Source organism: Castanea sativa, chromosome 2 (genome assembly GCF_040712315.1).
Source record: "Castanea sativa cultivar Marrone di Chiusa Pesio chromosome 2, ASM4071231v1".
In the NCBI taxonomy this organism is placed as follows: Eukaryota; Viridiplantae; Streptophyta; class Magnoliopsida; order Fagales; family Fagaceae; genus Castanea; species Castanea sativa.
In genome coordinates, this window is record NC_134014.1 from 16,154,107 (window position 1) to 16,174,506 (window position 20,400).

Sequence of the window (20,400 nt, forward strand, 5' to 3'; positions counted from 1 at the left end):
GTAGAGTTATCTACTCATACCGAACTTAGAGAAAAGAAAATGTTTGAGAAGAGTGAAGAAAAAAGAAACAAAGCAAATGAGAACCAAAAAGAAAAAAAAAATTAGAGTTTGAAACAAACAAAGTTAAAAGGAAATTAAAAGGAAACGATTTTTTTTTCCCTTCATAATGAATGGTTCAATCCACTTGACTTGAAGTTGACCCTACCCACTATTTTAGCTGGTCTAGTTCAGAGTGGCCCTTTTTTCATGTGTCGTCCAAAATAACGCTATATATATATATATGAGAGAGATGTTACGTCTGTGAGGATAAAAGGCTCAAGATATGTTTTTGGGCCATGGGCTCGATTCGAGGACACCTACTTGTCCAAGGACAAGTTGATGGTAATAATGATATCCAACTTACAAATCCAAGAGCAAGTGTGGTAGACAAAGTGAATGTAAATTATCCGAGGAGGAGTGCATCCTCGGATACAATGAGGATCAGATAGTACGTCATGTTAACTAGAATGATATTTTGGAAGGTCTTGGAAATGAAGATATGTTATATAGAAGGCACAATGAGCAAGGCGGTTAAGAAAGATCTCAGAGAAAGCTGTGACCACCACATTGAATGCTCTATACCTAAGTCTCTAGCCGCATTTATGAGGAAGTGATACATGAACAGTGATTTTCTGCCTTACAGCTATTACCTAAGGATTTCAAGAAGAGGTTGATGGAACAAGTATCAAGGGGGGCAGTAGGAATCTACACGTGGAGAGCAAGAATGAAGGTGAAGAGGAACTATAAGAAGGAGGAAGGTCTTGTAGAAAGGGGGGAGGAAAACGAACACTATAGACCAGATATTTGTTAGTAATCTTTAAATAAGGGGAAATATAAGCATTTGGTCCTCGGCTTGAGTTCGAGGATAAGTTTCATCATATAAACTCGTTCATCCTTGTTGTGTTGTAATTTTGGGTCATTGCTATTACCGTTTAACCTCATTAGAAACAAGATTTCTGACCCACACTCTATATATTTATTGTTTTGGTTCTTTGGACCTATACCCTCCTTCTTGTTGGGCCTAGACACAAAATACGTCCTTACAATTGGCGTCGTCTGTGGAAAATCTGGGAGTTTTAGTGAGTCTGAAGTTCGTTTACGGAAAATTCAGGTCCACATCAAGTGGAGTCTAGGGGGTCTCAGCGTCAGGATGATGTTCATACTATTGAACAAGGTGGAGATCGCAAGGGAAGTGTACTAACCACCCATATGAGCAGGAGTTAGTCGCGAGGTGGAAGTAGAGTCTCACATGAAGAGAAGGCTAGGGCCATGCAGTTGGAAATTGACAGTTTGAAGAGAAAGCTACGTCAACAGTTGTCAAAATATTGTAGACATATCATTTCTCTCTCTCTCTCTCTCTCTCTCTCTCTCTCTATATATATATATATATATATATATATATATATAAAACCAATTTTATCCTTCAGGTTTGAGCGAATCAACAAATCAGGATACGATTTTGTCAGCTCTAAGCAAACCTATATTTACTATACTTTGTTTAATCCGAATTGAGCTCTTGAGTGAGTGGCAAGTATGATTTGGGTTCATTTTGATTTTGCTAGGTAACATTTAAAAATTTAATTTGCTTCCCTAATTTTAGGGGTTCATTTTGATTGACAGCCCCTTCGTTAATGTTCATGTTGATGTGTTTGTTAAGCGACACCTAAGCCTACCACATGTGTTACTTGGTCTAATTAAATCATGTCACATAATTTTAATTATACCACATAATTAAATAAACAAAAAACTTATAAAAATTAAAATAAATCCTAAAATCTAATAAACTTTTTTTTTTTCATTTCAGTTGGTTCTTAGATGAACATGGATGAACACAATGAATAAACCAAGAAAATTCAAACCCAGAAAAATCAAACCAATAAAATTCAAATATAGAAAAGAAAAAAAACCATAAAAAATATATTACGGAATACTATAACTAGGTGGTATAAGGACATGATTAATTCTACATAGCCTTTTTTATAAAATTTAAAAGCAAAATAATTTCCTGAAAAGGCAAGTGCTACATATATTACAAATGAGTTTTTAAATTTGAGAAATGTCACGTTCACAACATTTTTATAATACTTTCACAAAAATTTATATTTAGTTAGTTATTATTGGTTCAAATTTAAATCTACTACTGAAATTACTTTTTTGTCTACCAATAACAACCGATAATAACTTGTTACTTATAATTTGTTGTAAAAGTATTATGAAAAAATCGTATACATAACATTTCTCTTTAAATTTTGGTATTTCATAATCATATTTCTTAAGAAGTTAATTTGAAATTTTGGATTTAAATTGAATGCAGTGTCCAATTGCATTGAACTCATCCATATAATGACACATGTTCAATTGTCAACACATGACATTATTTGAATGGATACAATGCAGCTAACATTGAACTCAATCTTTACATGTCGTCAATATAGGGTAATTATTAAATAGTTTTGAAATACCATAAATGTGTAGTATTCTTCCTCTCTCACGTAACTGTGGGTATATCTTACTAATTAAATTTATAATGAGACTCATAATTCATGTGAAATAAGAAAGTATATATTTATAGTACTTTAATTCTAAAGTATTCAATAATATTCTCTCAATATGTTCACGCACATAAATATATCGAAGAAATTCAAAATTAAAATGGTATTTATGTTTGTTCTCGGCTGAAAAGTGAAAATACTTCCTTATATGTCGTACGGCCAAACATGTGACAGTTGACTGGGGAAATGGATTAGGGCATAATTGGAGGGAACCCACAGCCACAGCTACAGCCACAGCCACTAGCTCCAAAGCCAATCAATCAATCATGCACGTCGGCAAAATCATATGACATCAAAGACAGTTAAATCCTGAAAGATCAACGTCCCAATTATCTCCACGTGTCAGAACACAAGACATCTGATGCTGGACATGACGTACACATGCAGCCACAGACACACAAACTTCCACGCAGTTATATTATTGGGGTATCTCTTTCTCTCTATAGCTAAGAGCCTAAGCAACACATAATAATAGAAGTACAAGAAGAAGAAGCTAAAGCCTCTAAGAAGAAACAAATTAAAGGAAAGCAATTAGTCTAACCCAAATATCATATAGTAGCTATTTGATTCCAAGTTACTTGTTAATTTTCTTTGTGTCCACAACCAGACTTTCTCATGGAAGTTAGCCGGAAAATGACGAACGTGCTAGGCACTGAGCGTGATTTGAACTTCAAGGAGACTGAGCTGTGTCTTGGATTACCTGGTGGTGGTGGTGGTGGTGGTGCTGGAACTACTGAGCCTGAGACTCTCAAAGCTACCGGGAAAAGAGGCTTCTCAGAGACTGTTGATCTGAAACTTAACCTTCAGTCCAAGGAAGATAACAACAAGAATATTGTTTCAAAGGAGAAAAACCCGGCGAAGCCACCAGCCAAGTAAGCCATCAACTCTATCTCTGATTTTTTCAATAGAAATTCTAGTCACTCTAAATTTGCTATATGGGGTTTGGCTATTATCCCAAATACTATTATTATTGTACTGTTAGCACATTTTAGCTCATAGAAACTTTTAGGTCACATTTCTATTGGATAAAAAAGCTGCTTATTTATGGTCAAAATTCTCAACTTCTTTTCTTTTACTTTCATGTTTATTTTTGGCAATACTGATCAATAGATTCAATACCAGAGAATATAGCTTTTAGGGTTTGATTTATAGTTTTGTTAAAGAAAGGAGGAAGAATTTAAAAGGGTAATTATGGATTTCAGGGCACAAGTTGTGGGATGGCCACCAGTTAGGTCGTACAGGAAGAATATGATGGCTCAGAAGAATACAAGTGAGGAGGGAGAGAAAGCAAGCAGTGCTGGTGCAGCCTTTGTGAAGGTTTGCATGGATGGTGCACCATACCTTCGTAAGGTGGACTTGAAAATGTACAAGAGCTACCAAGAACTATCTGATGCCTTGGCCAAGATGTTCAGTTCCTTTACCATGGGTGAGTCTAGTAATTGTTGCCTATAAGAGAAATATAGAGAACATGATTTTTTTTTTTTTTTTAGGTAGAAAACAAGACTATAAAAATTCATGGATTATATAATTATTATTTATTTTTTTGGTAGGAGGATTATATGATTTTTGAAGTTCCATAAGTAATATTCATTGATCCAAAAGAAAGAAAAAATATTTTAAAGAGCTATTAACAGTTTCCAATAGATATCCATGTGTATGAGAGATCTTGACCCCAACATCATTAATATAAAATAAAAATAATAATTTCCCATTCAGGTAGGTCTTATTTTGTATTTCATGGAACAGATTGATTATTTGCAAACTATGTTTTAAATACATAATTAGTAGTAATTAATTAAAAAGTTCTATTTTGTTTTATTTTCACCTTGTGTAGATCTGGAAAAGAACATATGTTAGAGCAAGTGGAACTTGAAATGATATGATTGATTGCATATTACAAGCTGGCTTTTTATCACTTTATTGTTGATTTGATATTTTATGTATAAGTAATTTATATTGTTTTTATGTTTGTTTAAATTAAAGGCAATTATGGGGCCCAAGGAATGATTGATTTCATGAATGAGAGCAAGTTGATGGATCTTCTGAACAGCTCTGAATATGTGCCAACCTATGAAGATAAGGATGGTGATTGGATGCTTGTGGGCGATGTTCCATGGGAGTAAGTACTTCATCCCTCTAAAATAAACCCTAAGCCAAATCACATGGATAATCAAATAACTAGTACAGAATATATATGGAAATATAACACATAAGCTTGCCAACAAAATATATGGAGAAAATGGAGAATTAATGTTTCAGAATTCTTATTACTTAGAAAATTTTTTAAAGACCAAGTGAAATTACAACTATTAGTACTAACTCTTATTTGATTTCATACAGAATGTTTGTTGATTCATGCAAGCGTCTGCGCATAATGAAAGGATCAGAAGCTATTGGTCTTGGTATGTATATTCAAAAATACATTATTTGGTCTAATTTCACTATTTGTATTTTTGTAAGTTTTTATATGTAAGACTATAATTAATGTAAATTTGGTTTAACTTTCAGCCCCAAGAGCCATGGAGAAGTGCAAGAACCGTAGCTGAACTATGCTTAGCTTAGCCAACTCCTGCATCCATGAGGACTTATACGTGAAGGCACTTTCGCACGAGTCGGATCGATCAAGCAGGGTGCATGTTCTTTTGATTGTGTTTGTTTGTTTGTTTTTTTTGTTTTTTTTTTTTTAAAATTTGATCGTATATAGATATCAAAGGATCTGGACATTTGTAATAGACAAGAAGCAATAAACTTATCCCGATTGTCTGCCTTGTTTATTGCTAATGGCTTGTTTAATAATCACCTATTTTAATGTTGTTTGTTGCTGTCCCTGCTGTCATAGTTGTTTGTATGTTTTATTCCTTTAATTTTAATGCTACTTATATATTTTTTTCCATGAAAAGATTCTTCATATCCCTTATTTTCCTTTCTATTCATTAATTTATTGAGAGTTATTATTGTTTTTAGGTGAGGAAGGTATTAAAAACCAGGACCCAAATGTGGTAGGGAACAAGACCATGTGCATGTGGATGGGGCTTGCATTCATGGCCATTAGTTTATGGAATTTGTATTACCAGTTGGGACACAAATAGTTAATTTTTTGAATGTAGACTGTTTGATTGAAATGTGGGTGGAATTATTTAAGCTCAGATGGTACGTACTTTGGTAGTTTCCATAGGTGGATGTTGTATATATTATTTTAATTTTAGGATCATAATTGAAGGTTACGGGATCCCTAACATTTAATTTAGGTCAAAGAAATTAAAGTGGTACTACCCGGCCATTTCAATTATCAAGTGTATATTGTCCATCGAATTCTTTACCCATTTCTCTCACCTCTCTCTATTTCTTTTAAGCTTTAGGGATTTCTTGGATCTGGCATTATGACACTCTCATGTGCTGCTTTTAATTAATATAAATACTTTGTTTTTTGAGAAGTGGAATGGTCCCGGAAGGCAACAAATTCTCTTTAATAACATTCCTTTAATTTGATTATTGGGATTACCTAATCCAACAACAATTTCCTTCTTCCTTTCAATTTTAAAAAAAAACTTTTGGCTTTGCCCTTAAACTTATTATTGTAGAGAAAAACAAGTATAACAAAATTACCATTTACATATCAAATATTTTTTTTATAGAAAAATTTACATATCATATTTAGTGCTAGTTTTACATGTATAGAACTATTGCCAAGAATTGTGTAGTTCAATTGGCACATTTTGATGCTTCCAACAGAAATATTAAAAGTTCAAATCCCCCTACTCTCAAACTATCTATGAAAAAAATAAAAATAAAAGCGCAAACAAATATTCTTAAAAAATAATGTAAAGAAATATTCTAAATTTTTATTAATGGAATAGCCACATTTATTATTTCAAAATCCATATACAATCTCTTTTTCTCGAGAAATTATTAGGTTCACCGGAGGACTACTAAAGTTGTTCTTCCAACTAATAAAACATTGCACTTATGCAAATGTGATGTCATCTGATGATTTATTTATTTATGTTTTACTTTTTGTGCTAATTAGGATGTCAACCCACACATTTGCATGTGTGAGATAGTTTCATTGGTTGGAAGTAGGGGTGTCCACAAGTTGGTCCGGGTCGGGTTTATGCCCAACCCACAACCAACCCGCTTACATCGGGTGCACGGCTGAACAACTTGCCACCAACCGGCGACGACCTCGAGTCGAGTCGGATCGGTCTCCAGTGGACAACGGTTGGGTCGGTCGGCCTCGGTTTGAGTTAGAATCATCGAATCTTCACTGGATCTAAGCAAAAATCAAAGAAAAACCACAACATCAAGCTCAGATTCGAGCAAAAAACACTGGATCTAAGAAAAACTACAACTTCAAGCTCATATTTGAGTGAAATTCACCGGATCTAAGCAAAAATTGAAGCAAAAACCACCACATCAAGCTCAGATTTGAGTGAAAATTTCTTCTCATTGCCGAATCTAAGAAAAATCGAAGCAAAAGCACTCGCAGATCTAAGCAAAATCTTCATCTCACCGCCAGATCTAAGTAGGAAAACCTAGATCTTCACCAGATCTAACCAAAAACTACCAAACCTTCACTGGAATATCGATGAATCTGAACGAATCTAGGAACTCTAGCCTTCTTTCATGGGTTTCATCGGTCAGATCAAGTATTTAGGTTTTGAAGAGGAAAACCCGCCATCCGACCCGCCTAAGTCAGTTTTTGGTGGCGAAGACCCGTCTCCGACCGTCACCAGCATCGGGTCAGTCCGGGCGGTTTGGGCAGGTGGGTTAGTTCTCGGGTTCCTGTGGACACCCCTAGTTGGAAGGACCACTTCAGTAGTCCTCTTTCTCATCACTTTGTTGGAAAATTATTAACTACTCCTGAAAATGTAGCATCCCACATTAATGTTTAAAAAAAAAAAAAAAAAAAAAAAACAAGCCACCTAATATAAAAAGGGAAAAGTTAATAAATACCCTAATTAAGGACATTGATTTAGGAAATATTTTTAGATATTTTTTATGAGAAAATAAAAAATAATTAATTTTTTAACGACTTTTTATATTTCCATACATGAAAGCAATGTAAAAATTTTCTTAAAATAGTTTATTAACATTGTCCTAAGAGTATCCGTTAAAAAGTACATGACTTTTTGAATTTATATCATACTTTTGTATTAGGTGCTAGTTAATGAATGTCTTAATTAAAGGCATTGATTTATGAAATATTTTTAGAAATTTATTATGAGAAAATAACAAAATAACTAATTTTTTAACACCTTTTTATATTCTCATATATAAAAGTAGTGTAAAAATTTTCCTAAAATAGTTTATTAACATTGTTCTAAGATCACTCATTAAAAGTACATGACTTTTTGAATTTATATCATACTTTTGCATTAGATGCTTTGTTTTTTTTTTTTGTTTTTTTTTTTTTTTTTTTCTATTGATGTGAATTTCTATACCTTAGAATTTAATAATTACTCTCCTTTGCTTTTCTTTTCTTTTTTAATACTCATCGCTTTATCTTTGTTTACAAAAGTAAGGCTAAAAGAAATCTGTCTTTTCTTTCTTGTCACTTTATTCCTTATAGGTTATACCTAACATTTATTTTTGGGTCAAACTTGTATCTTTGTTTTCACACTACGATTTTTTTTTTCTTTTTTTACTTTTTAAAGTTGCCCACCATTTCATTTATTTGGTTATGATTATTAAATTTGTATCACAAATTTATTTAATTTTAAATTTTTCATGTAGACTTGTTAGAAAATGTTTAGATTTTTATCTTGCATTTTCATGACAAATTCAAAATGGTTAGAGAAAACATTTTTCTTTTTTAAGGGATAAGATGATAAGAGAGTTTTTTTTTTTTCTCGTTACCTTTGTAATTAAAGATAAAAGCATGACCATTGTAAGGATACGATTTGCACCACAGCCCAAATGGCATAGAAAATGGCCCAAAGAGCTCAAAACAATAAATTTGTTAGAGAGTAGGCCTGATATTGAATGTTCAATGAGTTAGATGATGGGCTAGTTATTGTTAGAACAAGCAAGACAAGCAGTTTGGACAAAGAAGGATGCTCCTCAGTCAAGTCCGAGGAAAGTTTATTCTTATATATGTTTTCTTGGACTTATACAAATGTTTAGGTTCCTAATTACACAATGTTTTTCTCTCCTTCTCAATCTCAGCTGCCCCCTCCTGTCATGGGGTTCCTCCCTTTTATATCTCCTTCTCTTCTTTCATCCCAGCCTTCCACGTATAGATCAGATTACTAATCTTCTTGATACTTGTCCTATCAACACCTTCCTAAAGTTTCTATGAATAGCTGTAAGACTAGACACTACTGTTCAGGTATCACTTCACATTAATGCGGCTAAGAGGTTAGATGCAGAGCATTCAATGCGGTGGTAGTAGCTTTATGCCCAGATCTTTCTCATCTCTCTAGTGACTCACCTCTCACTAAAGTTTATCCTCCCAAGCATGGTTGCCCAATGCCTAGGGCTTGATGGGTGGTCGGACTTCAAGCCTCTAATCTACTATCCAAGGAGGAGTAGCTCCTCAGACAACATCACTTGTTTACTATGACTTAACCTTTGGCTTAATAATCTACCCATCTTCGTCAACACTTATCTGGACCCTTATATGGACCCTTCACCCCTACAATAGCCCCCTCAAAATTCTACTATTTCTCTCCTCGAGGAAAATTGGGATTTCGACCTTTGGTAGTTATACCTCCCACGCTCACGTCACTTCCTCACATGTAGGTGTCTTTTCACCTGCAAAGGAGCACGCTCCTAACGCTTAGGCATTCGGGATGCCTTAGCATTTATTCCATACGGCGCCCTATCCCCCACGTTCCACAGTGTGATGAAGATCCTATGGTGAAGAGATTTTGTGGGGATTTGAGTGGGAATTCTCCCACTTACTTTTCCCACCCCTATTTAAATTGCTTGAAGATTCTAGACGTTCCACTTTTTGAATCTTCAACTTCCAAGACTCAATTTGAGGTGCTATTCTACATTTCTGTAAGTAACATTTAGCCTACCTTTTCTTTCTTAGGACCTTTCTTCCTCGACCCTTCATTTTTGCACCCTATCCTTTCAATCATCCCCACTCACACCTTTAATGGGTAGATTCGCTAAGTTAGTAGACACCCCAGAGGGCATAGAGGACTTTAAGGCCCGTTACCACATTCCGGCTGGGGTTTTGATCCGGTATTGCCGTCAAGGAAAATGGCATGCTTTGAGATCGTAAGGGGAGGTAGTAATCCCCATGATTGCTTTTATAGAGGGAGGAATGAGAATTCTCATGGGTAGAGTGACTAGGGATTATCTAATTGCCCACAAACTCTGTCCGACCTAATGTGCCCCTAATATGTTTAGGATACTAAGTAGCATAGATGCCCTTAACAAGAAGATGGGTGTGAACCTCACCCATCATGACATTAACTGAGTTTACAACTGTCAGAAACTCAAAAGTCAGAGATATTACCTGAAAACTAGGGTCCCCAAAGGTAGGCTCATATCGTGCCTCCTTCATACTAACAAGGGTATAGACAAAGACTTCCTAATTGTCTCGGGGTAATGGCATGATAAACTTCATTGCCTAACACAAGATGGGACACCAGGTGGGGTGCTTAGGTTTAGGCTTACTACTTTAACACTACCCATTTTTTCACTAACAATCTTTTTTTTTGTTTTTTTTCTCCCTTCTCCTTTCCTAATTTGTAAACTTGTTTCTCTTTATTAAACAATGTCTTATTTTAACCATATCTTCGTTCTTGGCGAATTTGCAGATAAGTATTCTACAATCCCAAACCTCAATCTTGTCAACGAGCTCGACTTGACGAGGATACTTCAGTCTGAAATTTTTGTCCATTCCGACGGATAACTACAAGCGGCTCACGTCATCCTCAACTACACACCCATATCCACCAGCTTCTAAGCCTCCAAGTACGTGATCAAGGCGAAGGATCCTCGACTGCACCAAATCAATATCGCAATGCCCGGCTTCCTATCTAGTCCTCCTCCCGAAGGTACTCAACCAACAAAATTACCTTTTCAGCGCAGCACCGAGGAAGAGGAAACCTCCTCCCATTTGATTCTTGAAGAAGCAGCCAAAGTAGTGTAGGTTTCAGATTCCGAGGAGGATTTCCAAGTTTTTTGACCAGCCCCAGTTTCTAAAGCCTTCAAGCGCTACTTTCAGTCATCTTCCCCCTGCACAAGTTAGCAGCATCCAGGAAACCTCTAATATACCTAACTTAATGGTGCTACAGAGAAAGCCAAAGACGAACCTACTTGCCCTCCATGAGTCTCACGTAGGAGGGTCAGTCCCTGATGTGGCCGTCCAGACCCGACCTTCCACTCCTCTTCTTACCCACACTTCCCAGCCTGAAAATGTGGACAAGAAAAGAAAGTGGGATGGGAAGGGCAAGAATGTGGTTGAGGAGGGAGAGGTCATCCCCTCTAAAGAGCTCAAGCCCTAGAAAAGGGCCAAAATAGCTAAGGGAGCACAAACAAGGTCCTCAAGCGAGGGGCAATTGCAGAGAAAGGATGTGATCATCGCCCCAGGGTCTAGATCTGGGATCCCCCCTTGATATTGAATGGAGCTCCTCTTCCCCTAGACTCCTCCATCAGGGACTTCCAGCAGGGTAAGGCAGGCTATGTGGCCAATGCCTTGGAGTAGCCACTACTGCTACTTTAGGACATTGCCAACACGAGGACATTTAAGAAACATGAACTGTTCCTAACCCTGAAAAGATTTAGCCTTGGTAAGTCTTTTTTCCTCTTTTTTTTTTTTTTTACATAGTATTCATACTAATCTTGCCCTTAATAAATTTATTTTAACTTCTTTCTTTTCTTTTTTGAAGGCGATCCAGGCAGCATATCTCGCTAAGGAATGGGTAGATGATACCCACAAGCAAATGAAAGAGGATGAGGCGTGACGCATAGCTGCCGTCGATGCATTTAATCTGGCTGAACAGAGGATTAAAGACCTCAATGTCAAGCTGACTAAGGCAAACAAGGATAGGAAGAGTGTTGAGGCAACTCTAAAGGGGGCCGAGAGGCAAGCAGAGAGCTAGCGCCAACTGCGCCAAACCGAGGATCAGCTTACCATAGCTAAAATGCAGATAGGGGCTTTAAAGAAAAAGCTGGAGGAGGCAGAGGAAGTTGCAGGTAAGGCTGAGCAGGAAGGGTACGAGGTTGGGGTGACAGAGACTGAGGAGAACCTTAGGGCCCAGGTCACTGGGGTTTGTAGAGGCTACTGCCTCTAAGTATGGAATGAAGTGTTAAACCAAGCTGGGGTGGACGGTTCTTCCCCATTAAGGAGGGCAGAAAATGCATAATATCCCCCAGCACTTCATGTGGCAGGCCCCTCTAGTTCCCAAGCTGAAGTTGCCCCTAAAGCACCTGTGTCTAGTCAGGTTACCCTTGCTATTGCCCTTCCAACCCCTCCTGTCCCTCCCAAGGAGGCCGACTAACCCAAAGCTGTGGATAAGGAGCAGCCAAAGGCAAAGTTCTTGATAAGGAGCCAACCAAGAACTCTTCCAAAGAGAAAGGGGCATCCCAAGGCCAGATGTTGGTGCTGGCCACACTCCCCATCACCACCAAGGAAGACCCTAAAAGTAAGGGTGTGGCTCAAGCAACAGCATACGAGGCTCTTACCCAAACTGCGACAAAGGCCAATCTCCCTCCCAAGTGTATTTATAGTATATATTATATACCTATATGGTGGATATATATATATTTTTTTTAAAAAACATGTATTCTTTTTGCCTTTTTGAGGCTTTATTTAATGAAGAATTGTTAAGTTCCTTTATACTTCATCTTGTTTACGTGAAACAAAACATTATTTCATTCCTGATCACTGTTTAATTGATGTATGCATAACTTATAACCTCCTTTGATTAAAATACAACTTTGCCTTTAACCTTGATAGATGTCTATACAACTTGTAATCTAACCATTACATTTCATGCAATTGGTAATGCAATAAATTAACTTTCCAAGCAACTAACATTTAACACTTTGCAATTTAACTTAGAAACTCACTTTGTGTACTTGAGATATATGGCTCAAAAGATTATGTGTGGTTCAAGACTCCATCAATGATTTCCAGTAGATGTGAAGCATTGATTTATCCAAGGCATTTGGTCTGAGGAGCACGGCCCCACGAAATCAGGCTTATTACCCAAGAGCATTTCATAGATATACTTGCAAATGCTTTAAGTAATGCTCATGGATATTTCTTCAGTTAACTTATTACGACAAGAGTCTTGGTTATCTATTGCAGATAGATCAGGTACTAATTTACTCAAGGTATGTAGTTCGAGGAATCAAGCATGACCAAGACTCTGCTTAGTACTTATCATAGTAGGAAAGTATTAATTTACCCAAGGCATGTGATCCGAGGAACCAGGCATGACCAAGGTTCTGTTTTTAACACTTAGATACATAGAAAAACATTAATTTACCCAAGGTATGTGGTCTGAGGAACTAGACATGATCAAGGTTCTGTTTAACACTTAGATGAATAAGAAGTATTAATTTACCCAAGGTATGTGGTTCGAGGAACCAGGCATGACCAAGGTTCTGTTTAATACTTAGATGAATAGAGAACACAATATATAACAATAGAAACAAAAACATGGCAGGAATGCCTTTCATTAAAAATAGTACATTTATAGGTTATTTACATTCCATGAGCATGATACAACATTTTCATCTAAATCTTCCAAAAAGTAAGCACCTATACTAGCCACTGAGGTGATGCAGTATGACCATTCCCAATTAAGTCTCAGCTTTCCTTAAGAAGGGTTCTTCGTAGTGCCCACGACCTTTCTCAACACCAAGTCTCCTGGGGCCAAGGGCCTTTCCTTCATATCCGTATCATATCCTTGCTTAAGCTTCTGCTGATAATATGCCAGTTGGATCATGGCTGCTTCCCTTCATTCATTAACCAAATCTAGGCTTCTTTCCAATAACTTATCATTGCTATCAGGGGTGAACATGATCGTCCTTAGTGTTGGGAACCCAGTCTCTAATGGGATCACTGCCTCAGTTCTGTATGTCATTGAGAATGATGTTCCCCTTGTTGACCGACAAGGAGTAGTTCGATAGGTCCAAAAAACATGTGGCAGCTCTTCCACCCATCTACCCTTTGCCTCGTCCAACCTTTTTTTAAGTCCATTCACTATAACTTTGTTGACTACCTCAGTCTGCCCGTTTCCCTGTGAATAAGCCGGAGTTGAATACCTATTCTTAATACCTAACTCACAGCAATATCTCCTGAAGGCTTTACTGTCAAACTGGAGCCCATTATCCAAGATAAAGGTGTGAGGAATCCCAAACTGAGTAACTATGTTTTTCCACACAAAATTCTTTGCATCCAGATCCTTAATATTGGATAATGGTTCGGCTTCCACCCACTTTGTGAAATAATCACTTCTGACGAGAAGCCATCTTCGGTTTCCCACAGCCTTAGGAAATGGTCCTACAATATCGAAGCCCCACTAAGCAAATGGTCATGGACTAGACAAGGGAATGAGCACACCCCCAAGCTAATGAATATTTGGAGTAAATCACTGGCATTGATTACATTTCTTTACATACTGTTGTGCCTCTTTCTGCATACTAAGCCACCAATACCCTTAAGTGAAGGCTCTATGTGATAGTGACCTGCCCCTTGTATGGCTTCCATAGATTCCCTCATGTAACTCTTCCAACAGTGGCTTCACTGCCTCAGGATGGACATAGAGCAAGCATGGTCCAAAGAATGAACGCTTGTACAACTTTTGCTCCTCGGACAACCAAAAACAAGGAGCTTTCTTCTGTACTTTATCTACCTCACCCTTCTCACAAGACAAAATACCTTCTTTGAGAAACAGGACCAAAGGATCTTTACAACTAGGTCTAACCATGATCTGGTGAACTTGGACCTTCTCCTTCCTCTCCTCGGTGGGCTTATGCAGATCCTCAACAAGTATAACATGAGGTAAGTCTTGTCCAGAAGAGGTTGCCAAAGTTGCTAGAGAATCAGCATATGTATTTCTACTCCTCGGAATTTGTTGTATAGTGAAAAACTCAAAAATTGACTGCAAATGCCAAGCTTGATTTAAATACTCTTGAATTCTCAAATATCTAGCTTCTAACTCTCCTTTTACCTGGCCTACAACTAACCTTGAGTTTGAGAACACTTCCACTGCCTTTCCTCCCAGCTTTTGAACCATAGCAATCTCTACTAGCAAAGCTTTATACTCGGCTTTATTGTTTGTGGTCGAGAAACCTAACCTTAAAGATTTCTCAACAGTAATCTTGTCTGGGGACACCATAACTAGCCCCACTCTAGATCCTCTTTGATTAGTTGCACCATCAACATACAACTTCTAGGATGAAGGCCCTGGTAGAGACTAAAGTAAACTCTACCAGTTAATCTGCAAGAATTTGCCCTTTAATGGAGGTCCGAGGCATATACTTGATGTCAAATGCCCATAAAATCGTCCCCCACTTAGAAATTCTCCCCGTATAATTAGTTTTTTGGAGAAGTGACTGCAGAGGAAGTTGAGTTAAAACTACAACTGTATAAGCTTGAAAGCAATGAGGGAGTTTCTGCGTAGCATGCATCACTGCCAAAATGGCTTTCTCCAAGGGCAAATAATGAACTTATGCTTCGTGTAATGATTTGCTCACATAATAGACTGGTTGCTGTACTCCATCCTCTACCCTTGCCAACACCAGACTAACCGCATAAGATGCCACGGCAAGGTAGGCAAAAATGACCTCTTCCTCCTCGGGTCGGGACATAATGGGTTGCCTAAACAGGTAATCCTTCAATTGCCGAAAAGCTAGGGCACACTCTTCATTCCACTCAAACCCTTTCCACTTGTGCAAGAGCTAGAAAACTGGCCTACATCTATCTGCAAACTGAGAGATAAATCTATTCAAGATTGTAGTCATTCCTATCAATTTTTGGATCTCTTTGGGATTCCGAAGAGGTTGTAAATCATTGATTGCCTTAATCTGATCAAGGTTAACTTCAATCCCACGATGAGTGACCATGTAGCCCAAAAATTTACCTAAACCGACTCCAAATAAGCATTTGGAAGCATTATGGCGCAACTTGTGCTTTTTCAACACCTCAAAAATGCTTCCAAGATCATTCACATGCTTAGCCACCTCCTTGCTCTTCACCACCATGTCATCTATGTAGACTTTAATATTCTTGCCAAGTTGAGGTTCAAACATTCTAGTCATCATCCTCTAGTAAGTAAATCCTGCATTCTTCAACCCAAATGGCATCAATTTGTAATGATAATTCCCAATGGGTGTTATAAAAGTAGTCTTTTCTTGATCAGCTAGGGCTAATGGTATTTGATGGTGAAAGGCATACAGAAAACTCATCCGAGGATGACCAACCGTCGTATCTACCAACTGGTCAATCCGAGGTATAGGAAAAGGGTCTTTGGGGCAAGCTTTGTTCAGGTCTGTGAAGTCCACACACATTCGCCATTTCTCATTCTTCTTCTTTACCTCCGCTATATTGACCAACCACTCTGGGTAAAAAACCTCTTTTATTGCCCCTACGCGTTTAAGCTTCCCCACCTCTTCCTTGACAGCATCAGAATGTTCTTTAGAAAAGCGTCGAGGCGACTGTTTCTTAAGGGCCACAAATGGATTCACATTCAGATGATGAAAAATTAAATTTGAATCCACCCTAGGAGCTTCAGAAGCACTCCATGCGAACATATCTACATTCTTCCTAAGGAAAGAAACGAACTCTTCCTTCTCCCGGGGAAGCAACTGAACTCCCACCTGAAAGTATCTTTCTTCATCATCATCAATGGTGATTTTCTCCAACTTCGCACCTTTCCCCCTTCGCCATAGTGTCCGAGTACATCACTTTCTCCTTTGGTTGCTACAAATCCCTTTAAATAATGGACGAGGATTCTTCTTTAGATTGATATCTAATTGCTGCAACCGAACACTATCTGGACACAGCTTGACTTCCAGCCAGCTCCTTGACTTGGTCCCCTGAGGGATACTTCACTTTTAAGTGCAGGGTGGAAGAAACAACCCCGATGGCATGAAGCCAGGGCCTTGCCATGATAGCAGTGTAGGGGGAATATGCATCCACCACAACAAAGTCCGCCACCAGACTTCTGACTTGAACAGACAATCTGATCTAGCCCCTTGGGATAACTGTCTTCCCATCAAACCCCACAAGAGGGGAATCATAGCTGACTAAATTCTCGGGCTTCAACCTAAGCCCCTTGTATAGGTCAAGGTACATGATCTTTGTGCCGTTGCCTTGATCCACCAAGACTCTCTTCACATTATATCCTCCTATTCGAAGGGTAACTACTAAGGCGTCATCATGTGGCTGAAAAGTTCCAACATTATCCTTGTCAGAGAAGCTTAGAGCTGGTCAGACTTCTGTTCTTCCCCTCTTAGGATCAAGGATCAAATCATTAGCTTGCGACCTTACTATGGACATAACCCTAGATGGAAATGAGCCAGTCCGACCTGGGGTAGCAAGAATGACACTTATCGTCCCCAATGGTGGTATTGAGGAAGCATCCCTCTGATGTGCTAAACCTGCCTGGCTCCCTTACCCAGTAGTTTGATATAGGAATTGCTTCAGCCTCCCACTTTTGACCAGCTATTCCAAGTGATCACGTAAAGTTCTACACTCTTTTGTAGTGTGTCCTCGGTTTTGATGGTACTAGCAATGAAGACTTTGATTATGCTTCATGGGGTCTCTTCCCATCTTATTTGGCCACTTAAAGTATGACTCATTTTTTATCTTCTCCAAGATTTGGTGCACAGGCTCCTTGAACACTGTATTGACTACCTGGGCAGTGGCAAAGCCAGTATGTCCAGCAAAATCTCTTCTAAAGCGATTATTGTTATACCTCTCTGACCTAAAATCTCTTCAGGCTTGGGGAACTACCTTCGCCTTCCCCTTTCCCTGTTGCGATCCTCCTCAACCCGTTTATACTCATCAATTCGATCCATGAGCTAACGCACACTTCGGACAGGCTTCCTCATTAAAGACTTCCTCAAATCATGCTCAATAGGCAGGTCGGCCTTGAATGTCCTTATTGCTACATCGTAAAAGTTTCCATCTATCTCATTAAACATCTCCCAATACCTATCTGAGTACGTCTTTAGGGTCTCTCCCTCTCACATGGCCATAGACAGAAAGGAATCCAAGGGACAAGGAACCTTACTACATGTAACAAATCGGGCCGCAAATGCCCTGGTCAACTCTTGAAAGGAGCTAATCGATCCTTCCTGCAACCCATTGAACCATCTCATCGCTACTAGCCCCAAGCTAGATGGGAATACCTTGCACATTAAGGCCTCATTCTTCGAGTGGATAGCCATTCTTTGATTAAAATGGCTAACATGCTCCACTGGATCCGTCCTATCATTAGACATGGTCAATGTTGGCTAAGTGAACCGTCGAGGAAGTTTTCCCCCTTCAATCCTCCGTGTGAACGGGGATTTGAAAATTTGGCGTAAGGCCGTACTCATAGCATCCCCCCCCCAAGCCCTTGCTAGATGGGCTTCCGCTCCTCCGCCTACGATGGCGATCCTCATCATAAGATAAAGATTCACTGGGAGGAGTCCGTGACCTGGGCTTGTAGCTATCATCATCATTAGAGGGAGCCTCTAAGCACGAAGGAATTCCCCTTTGTGTTTTATGGCGTAGCTTCCTCCGTAAATTATCTATCTCCAGTTGCATAATCCTGGTGTCCTCGCTATGGGAAACATGACTCCCACTTCTAGTGGTATGTACACTAACTTCACAGTCTCTCCTTCGCTTAAGATTAACAAAATGATCTTGACATTGGGATCTTATAGATTCTTCCCGGTCACCATGGTTGAACAGGCTCAAAACGACGCCAATTGTAAGGACACGATTTGTGTCACAGCCCAAATGGCATAGACAATGGCCCAAAGAGCCCAAAACAATGAATTTGTTAGAGAGTGAGTCTAATATTGATTGTTCAATGAGTTGGATGATGGGTTAGTTACTGTCAGAACAAGCAAGACAAGCAGTTTAGACAAAGAAGGATGCTCTTCAGTCAAGTCCGAGGAAGGTCTGTTCTTATATATGTTTTCTTGGACTTACACAAATGTTCAAGTTCTTAATTACACAGTGTTTTTCTTTCCTTCTCAATCTCAGCTGCCCCCTCTTGTCATAGGGTTCCTCCTTTTTATATCGCATTCTCTTCTTTCATCCCAACCTTCCATGTGTAGATCAGATTACTAATCTTCTTAATACTTGTCCCATCAACACCTTCCTAAGGTCTCTATGGGTAGTTGTAAGACTGGAAACTACTATTCAGGTTGGAAACTATTGTTTAGGTATCACTTCCACATTAATGCAGTCAGGAGGTTAGATGCAGAGCATTCAATGCGGTAGTAGCGACTTTATGCCCAGATCTTTCTCATCTTTCTGGTGACTCACTTCTCACTGAAGTTTATCTTCCCAAGCATGGTTGCCCACTGCCTAGGGCTTGATGGGTGGTCAGACTTCAGGACTCTAATCTACCATCCGAGGAGGAGTAACTCCTCGAACAACATCACTTGTTTACTATGACTTGACCTCTTCTTTGGCATAATAACCTACCTGTCTTTGTCAACATTGATCTATCCTCAGGCCATCTAATGCCCTCGAGTGTGGCCCATAGCCCAATATCCTTATATGGGCCCTTCACCCCTACAACCATCATAATAATAAATAAAAAAAAGGGACGCAGAAGAAAAATTATATTATATATCATGTGTGTGTGTGTTAGAGTTTCAACTGATGGCGTCACTTATAATAATTATGCTCTTTATCATCAAATGAAAACACCAATTATTTTTTTTTTGTAGGCAAGAATTATATATTTGATTACTTCTAAAATTAATATGGAATATGATAAATAAAAGATAATTTTGTCACTCTTTTTTTACGATATTAAGCTTTGGAAAGCCTATTAAAATTGTTAAAATTGTTGAGTCGGTGACTCGTTTTGGGCAAATTAGTTGACTAAGTCTTATTATTAATAGGAATCCAATTAGCCAATCTTGATAGGTCCTTTCATGACATGTGGCAAACCTTCTATATATATATATTCACCTTTGTTGGGTTTTTTGAGGACAGTGAGTTCTAGCCATGCAGTTGTATAGCAAACAGAAAATTATCTTGTTTATATTTCTCGTGAGGGAGAACTATTTGAATGTATTTTGGATTTGGGCTTCATGAGAGTACTTTTGTGTTAATTTCGTAATTTTCTATTTTCTTAGTGTGCGTTTGGATTGCATTTTGAAGAAAAGATTTTTGAATTTTGCTGAAAATTTGGCGAGTCCCACGTTACTGTTCATATACTTTATGATACTATATATCACTTTTTGATACTATATATCACTTTTTGATACTATTTATAGGCCTCATTGTATTATTTCAACTAACTTTTACCTTTATTTATAATACTTTCAGCAATAAGTTTTCAATTTCAGCAAAATAAGCGTTATCCAATTACACTTTTAGTGAAATTTTTTCTCTGCCTATGAATGTAAACCTAAGGCCAAACCATATCAATATTTTTGTTCATTATGTGATTGGTTTTTCTATTTTACATAAACCTACTATCATTGAATACACTCACACCAAATTGGTATCAAAACTTCCACTATCTCAACAAATTGGTACCAGAGCCATCAGTTCCTTGTTTGGATTGAGGGGTTATTTAAATTTTGTTTTGAGTTCTTTGTTCAAGAAACTGAATGTTCCAATAGCTATAAGATCTATTTGGTTATGTAATGTTTTTAAGGAAGA

General features: G+C 38.1%; 1 protein-coding gene across 1 annotated transcript; it reads left to right on the forward strand.

Annotated features, from left to right (window-relative positions):
• Positions 1 to 3,000: 3,000 nt before the first annotated feature.
• LOC142625743 (auxin-responsive protein IAA14-like) lies at positions 3,001 to 5,413 on the forward strand. Its single transcript, XM_075799453.1, has 5 exons — positions 3,001 to 3,463; positions 3,794 to 4,017; positions 4,575 to 4,710; positions 4,932 to 4,993; positions 5,100 to 5,413. The coding sequence occupies exons 1-5, from the start codon at positions 3,207 to 3,209 to the stop codon at positions 5,135 to 5,137; spliced, it is 717 nt and encodes a 238-aa protein (XP_075655568.1). The 5' UTR covers positions 3,001 to 3,206; the 3' UTR covers positions 5,138 to 5,413.
• The last annotated feature ends 14,987 nt before the right edge of the window (positions 5,414 to 20,400 follow it).

Excerpts from the sequence above, each read along its gene's own strand:
- LOC142625743 (XM_075799453.1), top strand. The coding sequence starts at position 3,207 with ATGGAAGTTAGCCGGAAAATGACGAACGTGCTAGGCACTGAGCGTGAT. Across the intron at positions 3,464-3,793 it reads CCGGCGAAGCCACCAGCCAA|GGCACAAGTTGTGGGATGGC; the intron begins GTAAGCCATCAA and ends TATGGATTTCAG. Across the intron at positions 4,711-4,931 it reads GTGGGCGATGTTCCATGGGA|AATGTTTGTTGATTCATGCA; the intron begins GTAAGTACTTCA and ends GATTTCATACAG.